Source organism: Myodes glareolus, chromosome 26 (assembly GCF_982192425.1).
Source record: "Myodes glareolus chromosome 26, mMyoGla1.1, whole genome shotgun sequence".
In the NCBI taxonomy this organism is placed as follows: domain Eukaryota; kingdom Metazoa; phylum Chordata; class Mammalia; order Rodentia; family Cricetidae; genus Myodes; species Myodes glareolus.
The window spans coordinates 21,764,915-21,784,124 of NC_142051.1; the positions used below are offsets into that span (position 1 = coordinate 21,764,915).

At 38.5% G+C, this 19,210-nt stretch overlaps 1 protein-coding gene across 6 annotated transcripts in view; it reads left to right on the plus strand.

Annotated features, from left to right (window-relative positions):
• The window catches only part of Nav3 (neuron navigator 3), a 740,499-nt gene that overhangs the window by 544,295 nt on the left and 176,994 nt on the right, over positions 1-19,210 (plus strand). For all 6 annotated transcript variants that reach the window (XM_085683469.2, XM_085683465.2, XM_085683467.2 and 3 more), the window contains 2 exons: positions 1,164-1,303; positions 16,314-17,340. In XM_085683469.2, coding sequence (XP_085539595.2) covers positions 1,164-1,303; positions 16,314-17,340 — 1,167 coding nt within the window. The remainder of the gene's footprint in view (positions 1-1,163; positions 1,304-16,313; positions 17,341-19,210) is intronic.

Sequence of the window (19,210 nt, forward strand, 5' to 3'; positions counted from 1 at the left end):
TAAAAGAGAGCTTAGCTCTGTTTCTCAGGAAAGATTGATTCGTGTTCTTTTCAAGCAGGAATTTTCAGAGCAGTACACAAGATCATCCACACGGTGGCAGCACAGGCCCACAATGCTGGCAATATCCATGCCATATCTCAAAACTGTCAATGCTAGCTGGCCATTAAGGTCTGTGGGCTGAGCTTATAATACATGTGTAAAATGCAATAGTAATGTAAACTAAAAAATAGGTATAGTTCATGAAATGATGGAACAGTATAATTTCAAAGAAAAATATAGTCAAATATAAACTGATCCAGACTGAAGCTTCATGATGGTCTTAATGCAATAGTGTCAGGTGACAGGCTGCTCTGGTGATGAGAGAGAGGGCATGGGTTTCCACCTGACTCATTCTTCATATGCAAAAAGCACTGAGACTGCCTTCGCTCTAGGGATATTTGAACTATCATTGTACTCACGGTGGTTTTCTTCCTTCGAGGTTGGTAGGCATCCTGTTTTGCCCTATGCAATGCAGTGGGCTCATGGGAATAATCATCAAAATATATCACAGTCCCCTTCTTCACAAGATAGTGACACATTTTTGTGAATCAGCCAAGCTGTGTATAACGTAATCGCGACCTTGGTCCTCGCACCATGTTTTAATTAATTTATAAGCTTAAGCCTAGTTAGTCAAAATATCATTGCTGTTTGCCTTTTGTTCAATGATTTATTCTTGCCATTAAATTCCAAGGCTTAGGTAAAGCTGCATTAGCTAAAACTATGTTCTACACACTGAAAGGGAAAGTTTAGCAACTGCAAATAGCTGAGCAATGCACTAGGAATTCTATGAGGTTAAAGCCAGTGTTGTTCTTCTGATATAATTTTATGGTATATTTAACATAAACTTTTATTCATCTGAGTAAGGATTTTTTTATGGTTAAAGGCCACTTTGTTTTAATTTCCTTATCTTTAGAGGCATGCTTATTGAGAAGTAAACACAGCTTTTCCTCCCAGTCTCTTACTTGGTGTCCTGCTGTTTGTCCCTAACCCATCATTTTCTGCGAAGTTAGTCGTAGACGATCCCGTCCTGTGGGTCTCCCACCAACTCTTCCTTGCTCATACTTCCCTTCTCCTTATTCTTTGAAGTGTACAATAATGATGTGATTTTTCTCGTACTATTTCAGGCTTCCAGGGCCCTCTAGGGTACCAGCTGCCGGCAGCAGCAATAAGACTCCAGGAGCCTCCAACCTGAACAGGAGAAGTCAGAGCTTCAACAGCATTGACAAAAACAAGCCTCCAAATTATGCAAATGGAAACGAGAAAGGTAAGTGTGCAGCTGTCACATCCACCCGGTCCAAGCCTAATGTATGCCTTGTGGATTGACACAGGAACGTTGAGAGCTGAACAGTGGGGCAGCTTGGGGATGGGAGTCTTACACGAGAAGTTTCCTATTCCCCACCATCAAGAATTGCGGCTTCCTCCCGGTCCTTTCTATTCTGCAGAACATTTCAAGGAAATGAGTTCATGTATTTTAAAGTAGATTGTTAATTATAGAGCCAAGCATAAAATCTGTCTCACAAAAGAGTTAGTTACCCCAGATGTATATACATAGAGTTTTCTTACGCCTTTCATGCTTTATGAAAATTTACCCTGAAATCAAAAAGCTATTTTAAGCTTATTTAAATCCTAGTGTCAGTTAATCCTTATGTCACTGACAAAATGCGGACAGTAATTAAGGTAGATGCATTAAAAGCTGAGATTCAGTGAACAGGTTGTGGGAGTATATACCTGTAATTCCTGTACTCAGGAGACTAAGGTAGGAAGGTTACTGCAAATTTGAGGCCAAAGTGAGCTATGTAATAAGTCCCCAAATAGGTAAGATAACAGCATATGTGAGCATCTCAAAAAAAGTAGGAATAGTCAATATATGTTTGTGATAAGCATTTGTCTTTGAATGATTTATTTATTTTTATTTTATATGCTTTGGTGTTTTGCCTGTATATCTGTGTGAGGGTGTCAAATCCTCTGGAACTGGAGTTACAGACAGTTGAGAGCTGCCGTATGGATGCTAGGAATTGAACCTGGGTCCTCTGGAAGAGCAGCCAGTGTTCTTAACCACTCATGGATCATCTCTCCATCCACTAGTGTCTATCTTTGAAATCAGAAGGAACTAGAAACATTATGACATCATCTTTTCCAAAGAATCAAATTCCCAAATCTATATTCCTAAAATATTCCTTACTAGAAACATAAAATCACAAAATGAATAGGTAAAAAAGGCACAAATATTTATGTGAATAGTAGATTATAAATGCACACAGTTCTCTATGATATGCAAGATGTGTATTTTTAAAGGTGCTGACTTGGAACCTGTCCTGTTTGAAACAGGGCTCAATAGAATGTATGTACACCTATGTCTGAATCCTAAGGAAATCAAAAAGCCATGCTTTGCAGACACTGTGACTGTTAGAACACGATTTCCACATAAGTGAAATGTCCTATTTCTCTTTGTCATATCCTACCCAATGCAGGGTAGTCTATGAAATTAAGAAGCGATTCATATGTTTTATCAGGAACATTATGGAAAGCTTTATATGGATGGCTAAACTGAGCATGGATTATTTTGTACAGGTTAGATAGTTACCACTTGTGTCAATAGGGAATTAGGCAGCATTCTCTTGCTCAGACATAAATTGACAGGTTCAGCCTTGAACGAGAACTGTTTTGTGAGGATCTTTCCTTTGGATTGAAGCAAATTTTGGAGTATTGTAATCCCTGGATGGCAAAGCAGTGTGACTTAATACCTGAAACGGCCCCCATTTTGAGCCCAGTGCTGGGAAAGGGAGAGGAAATACTGTATACATTTTGAAGTCTGAAGCTTTAAAATTAAGAATAAAGTCTCCTTTTGTCGGCAAGTGATTGAGCATTCACCGATTCATAATTACCAGATACGTTTAAAGTTTTAATAAAAAAGTTATTGCTGGTCTAATTGTGAGTGCCACTAGCTTTCATAATATTCTGAAATCAACTTGCTTTTCATCTTCCTGGTTGGAAGCTTTATCCGTACATGATTCCCATGAACTTTTTAAAACATTCTCTTCAGTCATCAAAAAATAATTTCAATTATTTCTTTTAATGTTTAATACCACACATATGCCTACTTTTCAAGCCCAAGTTTGATTTCTCTTCTTTTATAGGCTCAGTGATTTTGAGCATTCTATTTTTCCTTTCAATTAATAAAAATATAGCCTTAAACCTTTTACTTTTCTTGGGAAGACAGCAAATGGGAAATGGGCATTTCTGGTTGGAAATAAACACTTCCCTCATTCTGTGACTTTAGAAAGTGTTGTATAATTTCAAACAAGTTCTACAAGTCTTTGCTATACAATTTCTAGAGGAGACTAACAAACTTGCAAACAGAGGTGTGTTGAAGGAACTACCACCACTTATTTAAAATTCTCATGCCGCCATATGCACATATACGTTTGTATATATGTGTATATACATATATATTGCTTCATATACACATACATATCTGATACTAGAAGAGATACTTAGAAGTGATCTAAATATTTTGATAAGGTGATGTCATGAAGTATCAGTATTTGTTATTTCAAAGTCTTTATTTCTAGTATCTCAAAGTACAACTCCAAAGATGAACAAGCACCTATGTTCTTCCAAAGATGCCCAGCTTCTCATGTATGTCTACAAATTTAACATTGTAGATAGCAATATTTCTAATTACCACAAGATGGAGACAGATACAATGCAATATGTGGTCTTGATCACTTACTAGAGAAAGCAAAAGGTATAAAGACAGTGAATTAACATTTAGCACTTTAAATAAAGATACCTGAAAATTTCAAAACATTTTGAAGGCTATGTCACTTATCCCCTTTGGGTTAAGGAGTTGTAGGAGAGGGGTGTGTAATTGATATTCTGGATAAGGAGGCAGTATGAAAGCTGTACTTTGCCGATCCTTTTTACAGATTTGTAGACATTTATCATACATATGTGGGCATTAAGTGTCAATAAACTGCCAATATGTTTAGATAAACTCACATGATAGAAAACAGTTTTACATGTACACTGCACTTGCTGTTAGAATTATCTGAGTCCTTGGATGCAGTGCCGTTTCAATTGTAATTTAACACTGAAACAAATTATAACCCACTCTGTGTCCACGCAAGTAATTTGAGGTGTTTGGTTTAAATACTTTAGTGTAAGGATTTTGATGTATTTACAAGTCTCAGGTTTTTTTTATTGTTGTGGATACCATGATCAAGCCAGCTTATTGAGAAAGAGTTTACTGGGAGCTTAAAGTTTCAGAAGGCAAGAGTCTAAGGCCATCATGAAAGGGAGCATGGCAGCAGCAGACAGGCAGGCATGATGCAGAAGCCATAGCTGAGCTCTGCAAACCAAGACAATAACAACAAGGAGGCTGACGAAGAGACAGAAAGAGCTAATTGGAAATGGCATGGACTTTTGAAACCTCAAAACCCACTCCCAGTGACACACCTCTTTCAACAAGGCCACACCTTCTAATCCTTCTCAAATAGTTCCACCAGCTTGGTACCAAGCATTCAAATATATGAGCCAATGGAGGCCATTCTCCTTCGAACCACCATATTAGAAGACATATAAATATTTAAAATTATTTGCATTATTTATTTTTGCTAAAAATAGATTCTTTTCTCATACAATACATCCCCATCACAGTTTCCTTTCTTCCACTCCTTCCAGCTCCCACCCAGATACACATCCCCTCTTTACAGATCAGTTCCCCCTGTCTTAATTAGGGTTTCTATTAAATGTTACCATGATTCATGACAATTCAGTGGCAAACATTTAATTGTATGGTTTACAATTCAGAAGTTCAGTGCATTATCATCATGGTGGGACATAGTAGCATGCAGGCATACATGGTGCTGGTGAGAGATAGCTAGGCTTTCTACATCTTGTACAGGGAACAAGATGTGTTCTGAGTCACTGGGCATGGCTTGAGCATATGAGACCTCAAAGCCTGCCTCCACAGTGACACACTTCCTCCAATAAGACCTCACCTCTTAATAGTGCTATCCATATGAGTTTATGGGGGCCAATTATATTCAAACTACAACATTCAACTCTCTACATCATAAACTTGTAATCATATCCTAATGCAAAATGTATTTAGTCCAGCTTCAAAGTCCCTATAGTTTATTACAGTCTCAAATGCTTTAAAGTTCAAAGTCTCTTCTGAGATTCATGCAGTCTCTTAACTGTAACCTCCAAATAAAAAGCAAAAACAGATTGCATACTTCAAGTATATAATATTACAGGATATACATTACCATTCTAAAATGTAGGGAAGGGAACATAGTGAGGAAATACTAGACCAAAGCAAGACAAAAAACCAACTGGGTAAACTCCAAACTGCATTTTCATGTCTGATTCTGATACCAAAATGCTCTTCAGTTCTCCAACTTCTTCTTTCTTTCTTTCTTTCTTTCTTTCTTTCTTTCTTTCTTTCTTTCTTTCTTTCTTTCCTTATTGGTTTTTTGAGACAGGGTTTCACTGTAGCTTTGGAGCCTGTCCTGGAACTTGCTCTTTTAGACCAGGCTGGTCTCAAACTCACAGTGATCCGCCTGCCTCTGCCTCCAGAGTGCTGAGATCAAAGGCGTGCACCACTGCCAACTAGCCTGTTCTCCAACTTCTTTCAGTGCTGTTAACTGCAATACAATTCTTTCTCTTGGGCTGACTCCACTCTCTGTTAGCAGCTCTCCCTTGCAGGTATCCCACAGCTCTGGCATCTCTTACATCTTGGGACGTCCAAGGAAATCTAGGCCTCTACTTCACAACTTCACACAATGACTTCTCTGGGCCCCTATGTAGACACCCCTGGCACGTGCCTAGTCTCAGCACCTTTCCTTAGTTTCAGAGGACTGTTACATAACCCCTTTCTTCTGTCCTGAACTCTAAAGCCAGAACCATGTGGCTGAAACTGACAAGTTCTACTGCTTTCTGGGGTTGGAATATCTCTACCTCATTCAATTACATCTTTACCAGCTTTCTGTTTTCAAAAGTTACCTAAGCTTGGCTGTCCTGAAGCTGGATCTGTAGACTAGGCTGGTCTTGCACTCAGTGATCTTTCAGTTATATCTTCCCAAGTTTCCTGTTGTTGTTGGTTACCTTCACCGCTTAAGTTTGGTTGTTTCAGAACTTGCTCTGTAGACCAGGCTGGCTTCAAACTTAGAGATCCCCCAGCCTCTGCCTCTGGAGTGTTGAGATTAAAGGTGTGCACCACCATACACAACTTTTCTTTAATTCCTTTTCACAAATTGGAACCTTAGCTGGGTGGATTGTGCCCTGAGGTCACCACCTCCTTTATTCCAGTTTTAATCTGTTTATCTCCTTGAACACAGATCTTAGCTCCATTCTACTTCCTGGCTTCTAGATGCCCAGCTTCTCATGTATGTCTACAAATTTAACATTGTAGATAGCAATATTTCTATCACAGTGATCCCCCAGTCCCTGGTACCATTTCTGTCTTAATTATGGTTTCTATTGCTATGAAGAGATACGATGACCACAGCAACTCTTATAAAGGATTTTGGAAGTGTTTTGAGTCACTGGGCATAGCTTGAGCACATATGGGATCTCAAATTCTACCTCCAAAGTGACACAATTCCTCCAACTTGGCCACACCCACTACAGCAAGGCCATACTTCCCTATAGTGCCACTCCCTATGAACTTATGGGGACCAATTACATTCAAATTGCCACACACTGAATTTCTGCTTCAGAAAAGAGCAAGCCTTCATGAGAAAACAGACAAATGGGGCTTTCCAAAATAAAATTAAAAATATTCATCAGGTAGTAAATTGGTCTTTGTCACAAAATAGTTTCTGAACTGGGGTATGACCAAGAAAGATGACACTTATATTATCAAAGAATTTTCATAGGTTGTAATTTTATAGTGAGAGAATTCTGGATATATTATTTGATTGTTATAAATATGATAGTTGTTTCTTTTTAGCTATTAGAATTTGGAATGTTTAATTTGAAAACTTTAAAATATTTTGTTTAGTACTCAAATTGAGTTTACTAATTTAAAGGAATTATTAGTTAAGCAGGATGAACAAAATGTTGAGAGTTGTTGCTCAGAGGTAGCTTGAGAGGCTGGATTCATTATATTATTCTATGAATACTTGAGAAGATCTATTTTTAGGGCCAATTTCATATAGGTCAGTAACAGAGCCTGGCATGGCTGGAACCTATGGTTGCCTCCCAATTCTTCAAGCTTACAGTATCTCAAAATAAGAGAGAGAGAGAGAGTGAGAGAGACGTTTTGTCTGAAGAATTAACCAAATTAAAAATTCAGAAATCTCTAAAATTTGTAAATTGCAATAAAGATTTATATATGAGAACAATTTTACTTCCATATTGAGGAAAACCCAGCTATTCGAAGCAGAACAGTGTTAGTTAGTATGATTGGGCGTAGAAGAATACAGAGTGATTTCCAAATGGTGTGACTTTGAATGAAATCAGCAGAGACGCTTCATCCTCACTTCAATACCTAATACCATCTCAGTACTAAGCATTTCCCCCAAACACGTGTGCTCATTTCAGCAGATGAATTAAAATATAAGTGCACATTGTCATAAATCATTTCTTGTAGAGACAGCTGTGATAGAAATGTTAGAGGTGAATGGAATGCCATCTCACTGTTCCGTGGAAGTGGAAGGTAGGAAGAAATTTCTCAGAATACATGGAGCAGTGAAGAGAGCATCTTTTGTTGAGCTTTTCAGACTCACCGTCACTTCCTCCTCCTGATCACCAGCCATTCAAAAGCTGACAATGAAGAAAGCAGGCGATACTAGCATTTATCAGAGCCTGTGTCCTCCGAATGAGTGCTCTAGGCAGATGTGTCCTCTGGGGAAACAAACAAACAAACAAAAAACCATGCATACCTGATGACTAGGAATTGGAGTTTGAGAAAACCATGCTGTGACTCATTTGGGCACCCATTTTATGTGTTTCAAGAAACATTAATAGATTAGTTTTGTTTTACAAAGTATTTGCAATGTTCTTGAAAGGGAATACTAAACATCTCAGTTATTGTAAATGTAAATTCCCCTGTTTGGTTTGTGACCCAGTTGTGAGCTACATTTTACAGTACTGAGTTACTAAACTTGGGTTGCCTGACATCGTTCCTTAGAGATGTATTTTTCCATGTTGCTAGGGAACATGCCTCAGTACCCTGGGGAACACTACTACCATCTCACTGTCTCTCTCAAATGGTTTTTACACTGAGCATGTACCATTACGGAAGACAACAGCATCAAGCACACTCTAATATGAACCTTTTTTAAAATTTATTTATGCCCAGCATGGAACTAGCAGGATTGATGCCAAAGATCTAGCAACATTTTGATTCAATATTGTTAAGCCATTACAGTTCTGTGAGTTTTGTAATAGCTACTGAATTTCAGATGCTTACTGTCAGCTAAGCATAAGATATTTCATTCTTAAACACATTTTTTTCTGGCTCTTTTGTTCCATAATTCTTTTTAAATATCTGTAAGAAACTAAAGTGCTTTTCTTTTTTTCTCTTTGATAATATGTATGTTTAAAGATGTATTTATTTGTATTGTATATGTGTGTGTTTGCCTACACACACATGTATATGTATATGTGTATGTATATGTATATGTATATGTATGTATACACGTCACATGCATGACTTGTTCCTATGGAAGCCAGAGGGTGCTGGAAATCCCAGAAATGGAATTACAGATAACTTTGAGCAGTCATATAGATTCAGAGAACCTAACATGGGTCCTTTATAAGGCCAGCCTCACTGCATGTTTATTTTTTAAATTACTGATAGTTTTATTGTGTTTATCATGACTCTTTGTTTATCCTAATACAAGATAGTAATACCATAATTTCTGAAATCTAAGAAGTTTTCAACTCTTATCCAATCTATCAGTACAAACAAGGTACTATCACTAAGTAATATTTGTGAAATATGTTGCTGGTTTGTATGTGTACAGTGAGGGATTTCATTTATTACTGAAAATAATAAAAGCTGGTTCATGAATAGAATCATCCCCAAATATCACACCCTTTCACAAAGCAGCTCTCTGACTTTGCAAACAGTAAAGGAAAGCATATGCGGAGAGGACATTGTCTCTGCAATAGCATCCTAGGTTTCTGTTGAGTCATGATAAAATTGATGACTGAAACATTTCACAAGCAATTGCCTTCTCAAGGTTATGCACTGTGACACAATAGAGACAAGAGCAGACATTTATATCTGGGCCATCCTTTATGACTTTTCACATTCTTCAAAGGTGTTTCGGTATGTTATTGAGAAACGGATTGGTATTTTATATGCTGATTATTTCCAATCTTATTACAACCTGTAACTCTTTTGCTTCTTTCCTTCCATGAGGATTATTGTGCTTAGGATGTCCTATATCCAAGACTATCGGTATTATCCAATTTTCTGCCTGCTCTGCAGAGAGCACTTTTTAAAGAATTCTGATATTGTCATCGCCACTATCACTTTATATATTTCTTAGTTAAAGGTTTATTTTCTGTGAGTCTCTGCATCTGTTTCCATCAGCTGCTGGATTAAGGATCTCTGGCGACAATTGGGGTTACAGAGGATGGTCAATTTAGCATACCTATCCAATACTGCTAGGAAGCTTAATCTGGCTTCATTGTTTGTAGATGTATGGGAATTTCCATTATACCAGGTTCCTTTCTGACTCCAAAATGCCCCCATATGAAGACATCACTTTCAATTCTCTCCCCCTCGGTCCACCCTCAAAACTGATTCCTCATGTTCCCATTTCTGCTCCGCCTTGCCCCCAACCTACCCAAAGAATCTTTTGTATTTGTGTTGTCTATGGAAATCCATGCATTTCCCTTTGGGCCCTATTTGTTACTCAGCCTGTCTGGGACTTTGAACTGTAGCCTGGCCATCCTTTTTTTTTACAGCTAATATCGATTTACTAGTGGGTACAGACCGTGTTTGTCTTTCTGAGTCTGAGCTACCTTACTCAGAATGATTTTTTTTTCTAGTTCCATATATTTTTCTTAAAATTTTCTGATGTTAGTGTTTTTAACAGTTGAATAATATTCAATTGTGTAAATGTACCACATTTTTTTTTATCTATTCTTTGGTTTAGGGGCATCTAGGTTGTTTCCAGATTCTGGCTATTATGAATAATGCTGTTCTTAACACAGTTGAACAAATGTTCTTGTGGTATGATTAAGCATCTTTTGAGTATATGCACAAAAACAGTATAGTTGAGACTTGAGGTAGATTGATTCCCAATTTTCTGAGAAACTGTGTATTGATTTTCAAAGTGACTGTACAATTTTGCCCTCTTACCAGCAATGGAGGACTGTTTTCTTTACTCCACATCCCATCCAAAATGAATTGTCACTTGAGCTATTCTTATAGGTTTAAGACAGAATCCTATAGTTTTGGTTTGCATTTCTCTGATGGGTAAAGATTTTGAACATTTCTTTAAGTGCATCTCAGCCATTTCAGATTCTTCTGTCAAGAATTCTCTGTTTAGCTCTATACTCCATTTTAGTTGGATTATTTAGTATTTTGATGTCTAATTTCTTGAGTTTTTATATATTTTGGAGATCAACCCTCTATTAGATATGGAGATTGTAAAAATCTTTTCCCATTCTGTAGGCTGCCATTTTGTCTTATTAATTGTGTCTAGCTTTTCAGTTTAATGAGGTAACATTTATTAATGTTGATCTCAGTTTCTCTTCTACTGGTGTTCTATTTAGGAAGTTGTCTCCTAAGCCAACTCAAGGCTATTTCCTACTTTGTCTTTTGTAACATTCAGTGTAACTGGATTTATGTTGAGGTCTTTGATCCACTTGTACTTGAGTTTGTGTAGGATGATAGATATGGATCTATTTGTATTCTTTTACATGTCAACATCTAGTTATGCCAGGACCATTTGTTGGAGATGCTTTTTTTTTCTATTGTATAATTTTGGCTTTTTGTTTTGTCCAAAATCTGGTGTTCATAGGTGTGTGGATTTATGCTGGGGTCTTCGATTTTGTTCCATTCATCCAACAAGCATAAGAAACCCTGTTGAAGAGAGGGAGGAAGAATAATACCTGCCAAAGGGTGGGGTCAAGGTCATCACAAGGGAAACCACAGAAACAACTAACCTTGGCTCATAGAAACTCAGAATCTGAGCCCATAGCTAGGGAGCCTGCAAGGGATCAACCTAGGCCCTTTGTATGTTACAATTGTGTAGCTTGGTAGGTTGTTCTACTGGTCTTCTTGTGGAACTCCTAGCAGAGTGAGCAGGGCCCGTCCCTAACACTTTGGCTGACTTTTGGCAATCTATTCCTTTTACTGGGTTGCCTTGCCCATCCTTAAAACAAGGGGAGGAACTTAGTACTGTATTAACTTGATATGGCAGGCTGTGTTGACACCCATGGTAGGTCTGCCCCTTTCTGAGCAGAAACAGAGCAGAAGTGAATTGGAGGGAGGTTGTGTGGCAGTAAAGGAGAGGAGGGAATTGGAGTAGAAGAAGGAGGGGAAACTGGTCAGAATGTGAAATAAATGAATAAACTTTTAAAAAGTTAGTTTTCTTCTATCTAAGATACTGTGCATTGAAAAATAGATGTACAAATTTAGAATATTTCCTGTATTGCTTCTGAAGCTCCTAACACCGTCAGCTATTGTATCTAAGTTCTAAAGCCCTGAAGTTTATCAATGACCCTCTTCCTCATTTTCCTGTGTCTGTTGCAGTCACCATATTTACCTCAATATATTCACTTTGGGAGTAGATTGGAATTGCACCTGAATTGTTGACAGTGTCGCTTGCCAGGTGAGGAAGCCAAACATTGACTGAGGAAGTTTAGACATATTTGTAAGCCTGAATGAAGAGATATATTTTCACATTAACTCTGAGGACTGTGTGTGAGCAGCCTGTCAAAGGAAATAGAGTCGTGTACTGGGCAGAGACTTTTATGTTATTCATATTTAAATTCTGCTCAGCGAGGAAGAAGACAAACGGAATTCAGATACCCATTTAACTTCTCCATGGCAAGAAATACTGTCAGAATTTAAATCCTCCAAGTATTGGAGTCAGATAAATCTGGTTCAGTGCTTCAGAGTTTTCCGAGTCTTGCTATGTGTGTTATTAGGAACCAGTTGCTTTCTCTTATGAAGCTCTCATTTTCTTATTTCTGGCAAAGAAACGCTTGTGTGTATGGGCGATTATTAAGAGATTTAATATGATACTGTGGACAAAAATCTCACAACATACTTTGAACAATTCATTGAGAACTCCTGTTGATTAGTTATGATAGAGTTGGTTGGTATCTAGATGGAAGAAGAGAAAGACTAATAGAAAATTGTTATTTGGAGACCAGTGATAACAGGTTATCACCATAAACAAAGAAAGGCCCTAAAGATGCAAGGCACAGTGACATTGTTTGAATACCTTTACATTTGCATGTGAGGCATCTGGTTTTTTTCTTTCTATAAAAGGGTTTATTTAGAGTGAGAAACTGACTTAATCAACCTTCAGTACCATGTTATTGGGTACAGGATGCTTAATATTGAAGATGTGACTGGCAGAGCCTAAGGTTCCCACCTTACCCATTCTGTAGAAGGTACTGATGCTTGTTATGCCCCATCACAAAGTTCCCCCAAACCAACTAGGAGACCGAGTCCTGTATACAAAACAAAGAACCTTTATTCTTACACAAGTATACAAACTTGGTCTCTCTGAGTGTCCAATGGATTGGAGTGATCCTCGAGCTCAGTTAGAGTTGTGTTTTTATAGTAGCAAAGGGGAGCTCAGTTAGAGTTGTGTAGCAAAGGTAGGGGTGAGGGATTTCTAAGGTTTAGGACTCCTGATTGGCTGACATTTGTCTAGGGCTGTCCTGGTGAAAAGCAATAGGTGTCTGCTGGCAGGTGATCCTATCTACAATGGTTGGAATGTTCGGAATTTCTTTTGCATAATCTGTTCCTGGATGGTGCCTGGGTATTCTCAGTTTATGGTCTTTCTTGCAACCAGGTATTGCCTTAGGGGAAACTATTGAAGCCCAGGCCTCTATTGAGCTTGTCTTGGCTGGGTCCCACAATGCTGCCATGTCAGCGGCTGTTGCTAGACACGCTATCATGAGGAGTCCAGGGAGTTCTCTTCATCCGGACATCTTTCTGACACTGAGTGACTTGACACTGTGGTTTGTCCTGTCAAAGAAATCTGAGGTTCCTTATGGCTGCTATAAAAAAAACAGACTGGGAATAGATTTAGACGCAGGCAAGGAAAGCTGTCTTAGATGAGTGTACTCAGCTGAAGCTGATGTTACAGCTGTTGCTATGTCTATTACTGTGTTGTATGGGAGTGCCATACGTTGAGTCCCACATGTCTCATTCTGGGCATAGCCATGTTGAAATTCCTCTTCTGTACTTGAACTTCTATGGTCTATTGAGTTAATGCCCTCAGCTTGTTTTCCAAGTAAGGAGCACCATTACTTTTCTTGTCTACCACTGCCAATCATTTCAACAGCATCCTGCCTCATTCCTTCCCACCATTCTTCTTCTCCCCACAGTACCTGGTTCTTGCAGTCAGGATGTTTTTGATTTGTTAATGAAGTTGCAAATAGACAGTAGACTGGTGTGATTTTGTATCTAAAATGAGTAGAAAAGAGACTTTAGACATCTTCATATGCTTGATTTCTCCTTAGTGATTCATCACCACAAACTGCTCAATAACCAGATGAGCTCAGACCTGAACAAGGTTCTCAAACATCAAAGAACTAAAAAAAAAAATATGAGTACAGCATAGTTATGGAACATTGATTAATGTAGCCAACATGGACAATATCATACTAGGAAACAAAGTCAAAGAATGAATTCAGCCCTGTCTACTCCAGAAACGGCCTGTGATCTGTAACAGTTACAGTATCGCATAGCTTGTTAGAATTGCAGACTTTAGAACTGGAAGAAATGCCAAATGCAGTAAGATCATAGCATAACACACACAATAAGATCCCTAGATAGTACATGATCGCATTAAACTATAAGGTCCCCTGTGCTCCGAACACCAAGCATTCAACAAAAGCCAATTACAGAGTCACACAGTGCAGGAACTCTTGTTTGTTGCAAACTGTTGAATGAGTTTCTTAGATTCACTGAGTTTACTGAGCTAGGAACCCTCAAAGGGCTGTTGTGAAATAATGAAGTTAAGGAATCTTCAGTAGACTTATATATGAAATGGTTATGTTAGCATTGTTAACATTATTATTCTTGTAGAATGGACAATGACACTAATAGATTTTGATGCCAAGGTGAAAGAGTTTGGTGAAGTAATGGCCCTCTGAATTGTATTCCCAGTAAAACATGCTTAAATTTTGCATGACTGCATTTTTTACAAACGTATGTCCTCACATATGTATATAAATCTTTATAGATGGAAAACATGTAAACGTCCTTAAAGAAATTTCATGAATACTCCTCTTGCCTTTAGCAATTATATCTCCTCCCCCCGTGTCATCTGTCCTGACTTTATTAGGCAGCCCTGCATGATCTCAGGCAACTCTCATCATTTCTACCATATCTTCAGACTATTTTTCTGATGTCTAAAATATGTCAGCATCCAGTAACATGCATCTTAGAGCTCTTTTCTTTATTCTAACAGGATTATACGATATAGGGGTGCCTCCAATCCAGAAGCCACTCAGTAAATATGATTATTTAAATAATCGTATTATACTAACAGATAATATGATCAGACTAGGTTCTTTAGATAGAGGGAATTAAATCAAATTGGTTAATAGTTTCAGAAAAGGAAGAATAGTATGACAGTAATTTCTTAAAATTGGTAAACATGTAAATTTATGCTGACAACCAGGTACTGGGTGGTCCCTGGGGGATCTGTAAAGTGATGATGATAATCGATACCCACATCTCAGGATTATCCTAAATAAAAGGAGAAATAGATTTTGACGTGTGGAAGATGTCTCAGTATCTATAAGTACACAGCACGCAGTTCCGTAGACACGAATTTAGATTTCAGAATCCATGTAGAGAGTGCATTGGAAAAGCTACCATTTGTAGAATTTCTACAGCTGGAAAAAAAGAAGAAAGGGAGGCAGAGACAGGAAAGCCACATGGAAGTCAGAGCCTGGATAGTCTAGAGCACACCATGGAGAAGTAGAAACACGTAAAAAGGCCCTGTCTCAGAACAAATTAAAAGATAAGAGAGCAACTCCAAAAAATACCTGTGTGTGTGTGCACACACACGCACACACACATGCACACACGCACACAATGCACACACGCACACACCGCACACACGCGCACACACACACACACACACGTGCACACAAAGATTAAATAATAGAGATATATCCTTAAATTGTTTGCCCTAATCAATGCAGACTTCACATATACAAGATTGTGTGTTCAATCTTATTATCACAGAAAGACAGGTAGATAGACATACACACATGCACACACAAAGATTAAAATAATAGAGATGTATCCTCAAATTGTTTGCTCTAATCAATGCAGGCTTAACATACACAAGATCCTGTTTTCAGTCTTAGTACCACAGACATGGAGACAGACATACATACACACACACATACACACCACAAAATATAACTTTAGTGGTAATTTTTGTTAATAAATACAGTTAATTAAAAGGCTACATCATCATTTATATGTAGTCCTAAAGCAAGTAGCTAATATCCTTATAACTTTAAACATTCTCCATTTCATAAGCAATGCAGAATATTCATTTATTAGATTGAGCTGTAGTGGTTAGATAACAAAGAGTTTCATAAAGGAGGGATGTTGTTTTATTTATCTTCAAATATACAAATACTCAGGACTAATAACTTCCATTTGGTCAGGGTAGCTGGAATATGTGTTTAATTTTCTTCCTGAAACCGATAATTTCCAAACACAGAAAATTATATCACAGAAGTAAATTAAAGAAGCATAATATGTTGCTTTTCAGTTTAGAATAAATATATATCTAAAGTTAGGAAATAAGTGGTCTTGGAGAGATGGCTAAGTGGCCCAGAGTGTATAACGCTTGTGAGAAAACAGGAACTAGGACCTTGACTAGTTCACAACAACCTGCAACTTTAGCTCCAGGGAATCTGATACCATCATCTGGCCTCTTCCTATACTTGCATTCACATGAAAGCACACATGTACATGCCCCCCAACACAGTTACCTATATATTTTTAAACAAGAAAAAAGTAAATGTGTAATTGTGTTTAATAAGCAACCAAGACAAATAATTTTTCCCTTTTTTTTCTTAATTATGTACAGATTCCTCCAAAGGACCTCAACCATCTTCAGGTATCAATGGAAACACACAGCCTCCCAGCACTGCTGGGCAACCCCCAGCCTCTGCCATCCCTTCCCCAAGTGCCAGCAAGCCATGGCGCAGCAAATCCATGAATGTCAAGCATAGTGCCACCTCCACCATGCTGACGGTGAAGCAGGCGAGCCCAGCCACCTCGCCCACACCATCTTCAGACAGACTGAAGCCTCCTGCCACAGAAGGGGTCAAAAGCGCTCCCTCGGGACAGAAATCTATGCTTGAAAAATTCAAGCTGGTTAATGCCCGGACTGCATTGCGCCCCCCTCAGTCTCCCAGTTCGGGACCCAGTGATGGTGGGAAAGACGATGATGCCTTTTCTGAATCGGGAGAAATGGAAGGTTTTCATAGTGGTCTGAATAGCGGTGGTTCAACAAGCAACAGTCCCAAAGTGTCACCTAAGTTAGCCCCTCCAAAAGCAGGAAGCAAAAATTTCAGCAATAAAAAGTCTTTGCTGCAGCCAAAAGAAAAGGAGGAAAAGAGCAAGGACAAAAATAAAGCCTGCGCTGAGAAGCCCGGAAAGGAAGAGAAGGACCAGGTTACTGAGACAGCCCCGAAAAAGACCTCTAAAATCGCAAGCTTGATCCCAAAAGGTAGCAAGACCGCAGCAGCCAAGAAAGAAAGCTTAATTCCATCATCCAGTGGAATCCCAAAGCCAGGCTCAAAGGTCCCCACGGCAAAGCAAAGCATTTCACCCGGCAGTGCAGCAAGCAAAGAGTCTGAAAAATTCAGGACTACCAAGGGAAGCCCTTCTCAGGCCTTCCCCAAGCCCATCACCACGGAGAAAGCAAGCACACACGGCCTCTCCGCTCCCCAGGAGGGGAGGGAAGCTGGCCATGCATCCCCCTCCAGCTCCTGTGGCATACAGGTGGCACACAGCAGTGGACAGAGCACTAGCAATGGAGCCGTCCAGCTCCCCCAGCAACAGCAGCATAGTCACCCCAACACTGCCACGGTGGCTCCATTCATTTACAGGTGAGATGGCTCCCGTAGCCCTTTGTTCACAGATCTTCATAGTGAGATGTGTAATATTAATTAGCCATTTGAGAATGTTTCTCTTCGAAGCTACAGGACTAGACTTCTGTAGAAAGGCTTAGTCTTCTGGGGAAATCTTCTCTCGTGTCAGGCCCTATTCTCTCAGACACCGAGACCTTCAAAAATGAACGTACATCTTTTCAAAAGCACGATGGAATTGGGGTGCCTTGACTTTTTCATGTTCGGGTCTTCATCACACCTGTAACCTCTGGTACCTAGCAACTGTCATTAGCTCAAGATGTCCCTTAAAATAATCGTTGGACTGAAGGTGCTGGCAGCCAATTTTTTGCTGTCATGTTTGGGAAAAAGTAGATCATGATGGTTAAAGAGGGGGGCCTCGAGAGCATACACATGTGTACTGAATTCCCAGCTGTACTATTTACCAGCTTCATGACATTAGACAAGTTGTTTCAGATTTCCTAGTCTCATTCCTTCAACATTAATCTTAGTAGAGATTAAAATAATAACAAAAGTAATTGATTTATTCTGTATTCTAGTACAGTGCAAAACATGAAGTGTTTTTATAGGTATACCATTTACAAAGTAAATCAGAGTAAATTCCTTTAAGTTTGCAGGTAAAAATAGCTATTTATAAAATCAGTGTATTAATATTTGTTGCCTTGTATTTTATGTATTTGTTCCACACTGTATGCATTAAGCATGCAATTATGTATTTTATCTAAAAATATGCAGACTACTGCACAGTTAACAAAGTAGCCCCTTTTTCCTGTGTGGGAACCTGACTTATCAATTACAACATTGACAATTAAATTTAATTCACTGCATGCTTAGTAGAAACCCAGCCAAGGGAAGAATAATGTCTTCTTGGTTCCATCCTTTGGCAGACTGTCAGATTTAAAGCAGGTAAGAAGTTTTAAGAATAGATTAACAGGGGGGCTGGAGAGATGGCTCAGTGGTTAAGAGCATTGTCTGCTCTTCCAAAGGTCTTGAGTTCAATTCCCAGCAACCATATGGTGGCTCACAACCATCTGTAATGAGATCTGGTGTACTCTCGGGCCTGCAGGCAGATATTGAATGCATAATAAATGAATAAATATTTAAAAAAAAGAATAGATTAACAGGACTTGCTATAATGACCGTGGAGTAAAGACTGCAGTGAAATATTTTATTAATGTATTGAATTATGGCTTTTCCAAAATAAAGCCAAGAATTGTAATTGTTATTATTTTTCCTTTTTGAGAGAAACTAAATGCTTTTCTCTGAGGCTTTACACACTGATTCAAGCAAACTTCTAATAGTTACATTTGATTTTTGAGGCTTGTTTGCCACATCCCTGTTAAGTATCCCTGGTCAAATTGCCCTGACTTCAGTGACATGACATCTAAACCTTTGTAGCTGAATCAGGACAGTCCATTGCTTCTGGCTCCAAAGTCCCCCACTGGCTAATCAAAACTTAAGCTGTCCAAATCAAAATCCACATTTCAACAGTATAAGAAAAACATGAAATGTTTAAATATATCACACTTGGCAATCTGTTCATTTCAAGCATATTTTGCGAAGACATCAATCACTTTTAAATCAAATATGAATGCCAATGGAAATGAACCCCTTTGTTTACCTATTTATCCATTTTATTTCTGCAAGTGACAGCAGACTTATTTTTGCTTGTTTGTTTGTGATGAAACATTCAGCAGCTGAAAATTTAGTGGATTCCTTTGTATTAGAAAATATGTTTTTGATTCAGCACTCTTCATCTTCTTTAACATTCCAGATAACTCTGTATTGCTATTAAATTTACCTACATACCACAAAGAACTCTGTGGTCATAGTTCCTTAATTTTTTTGTTTG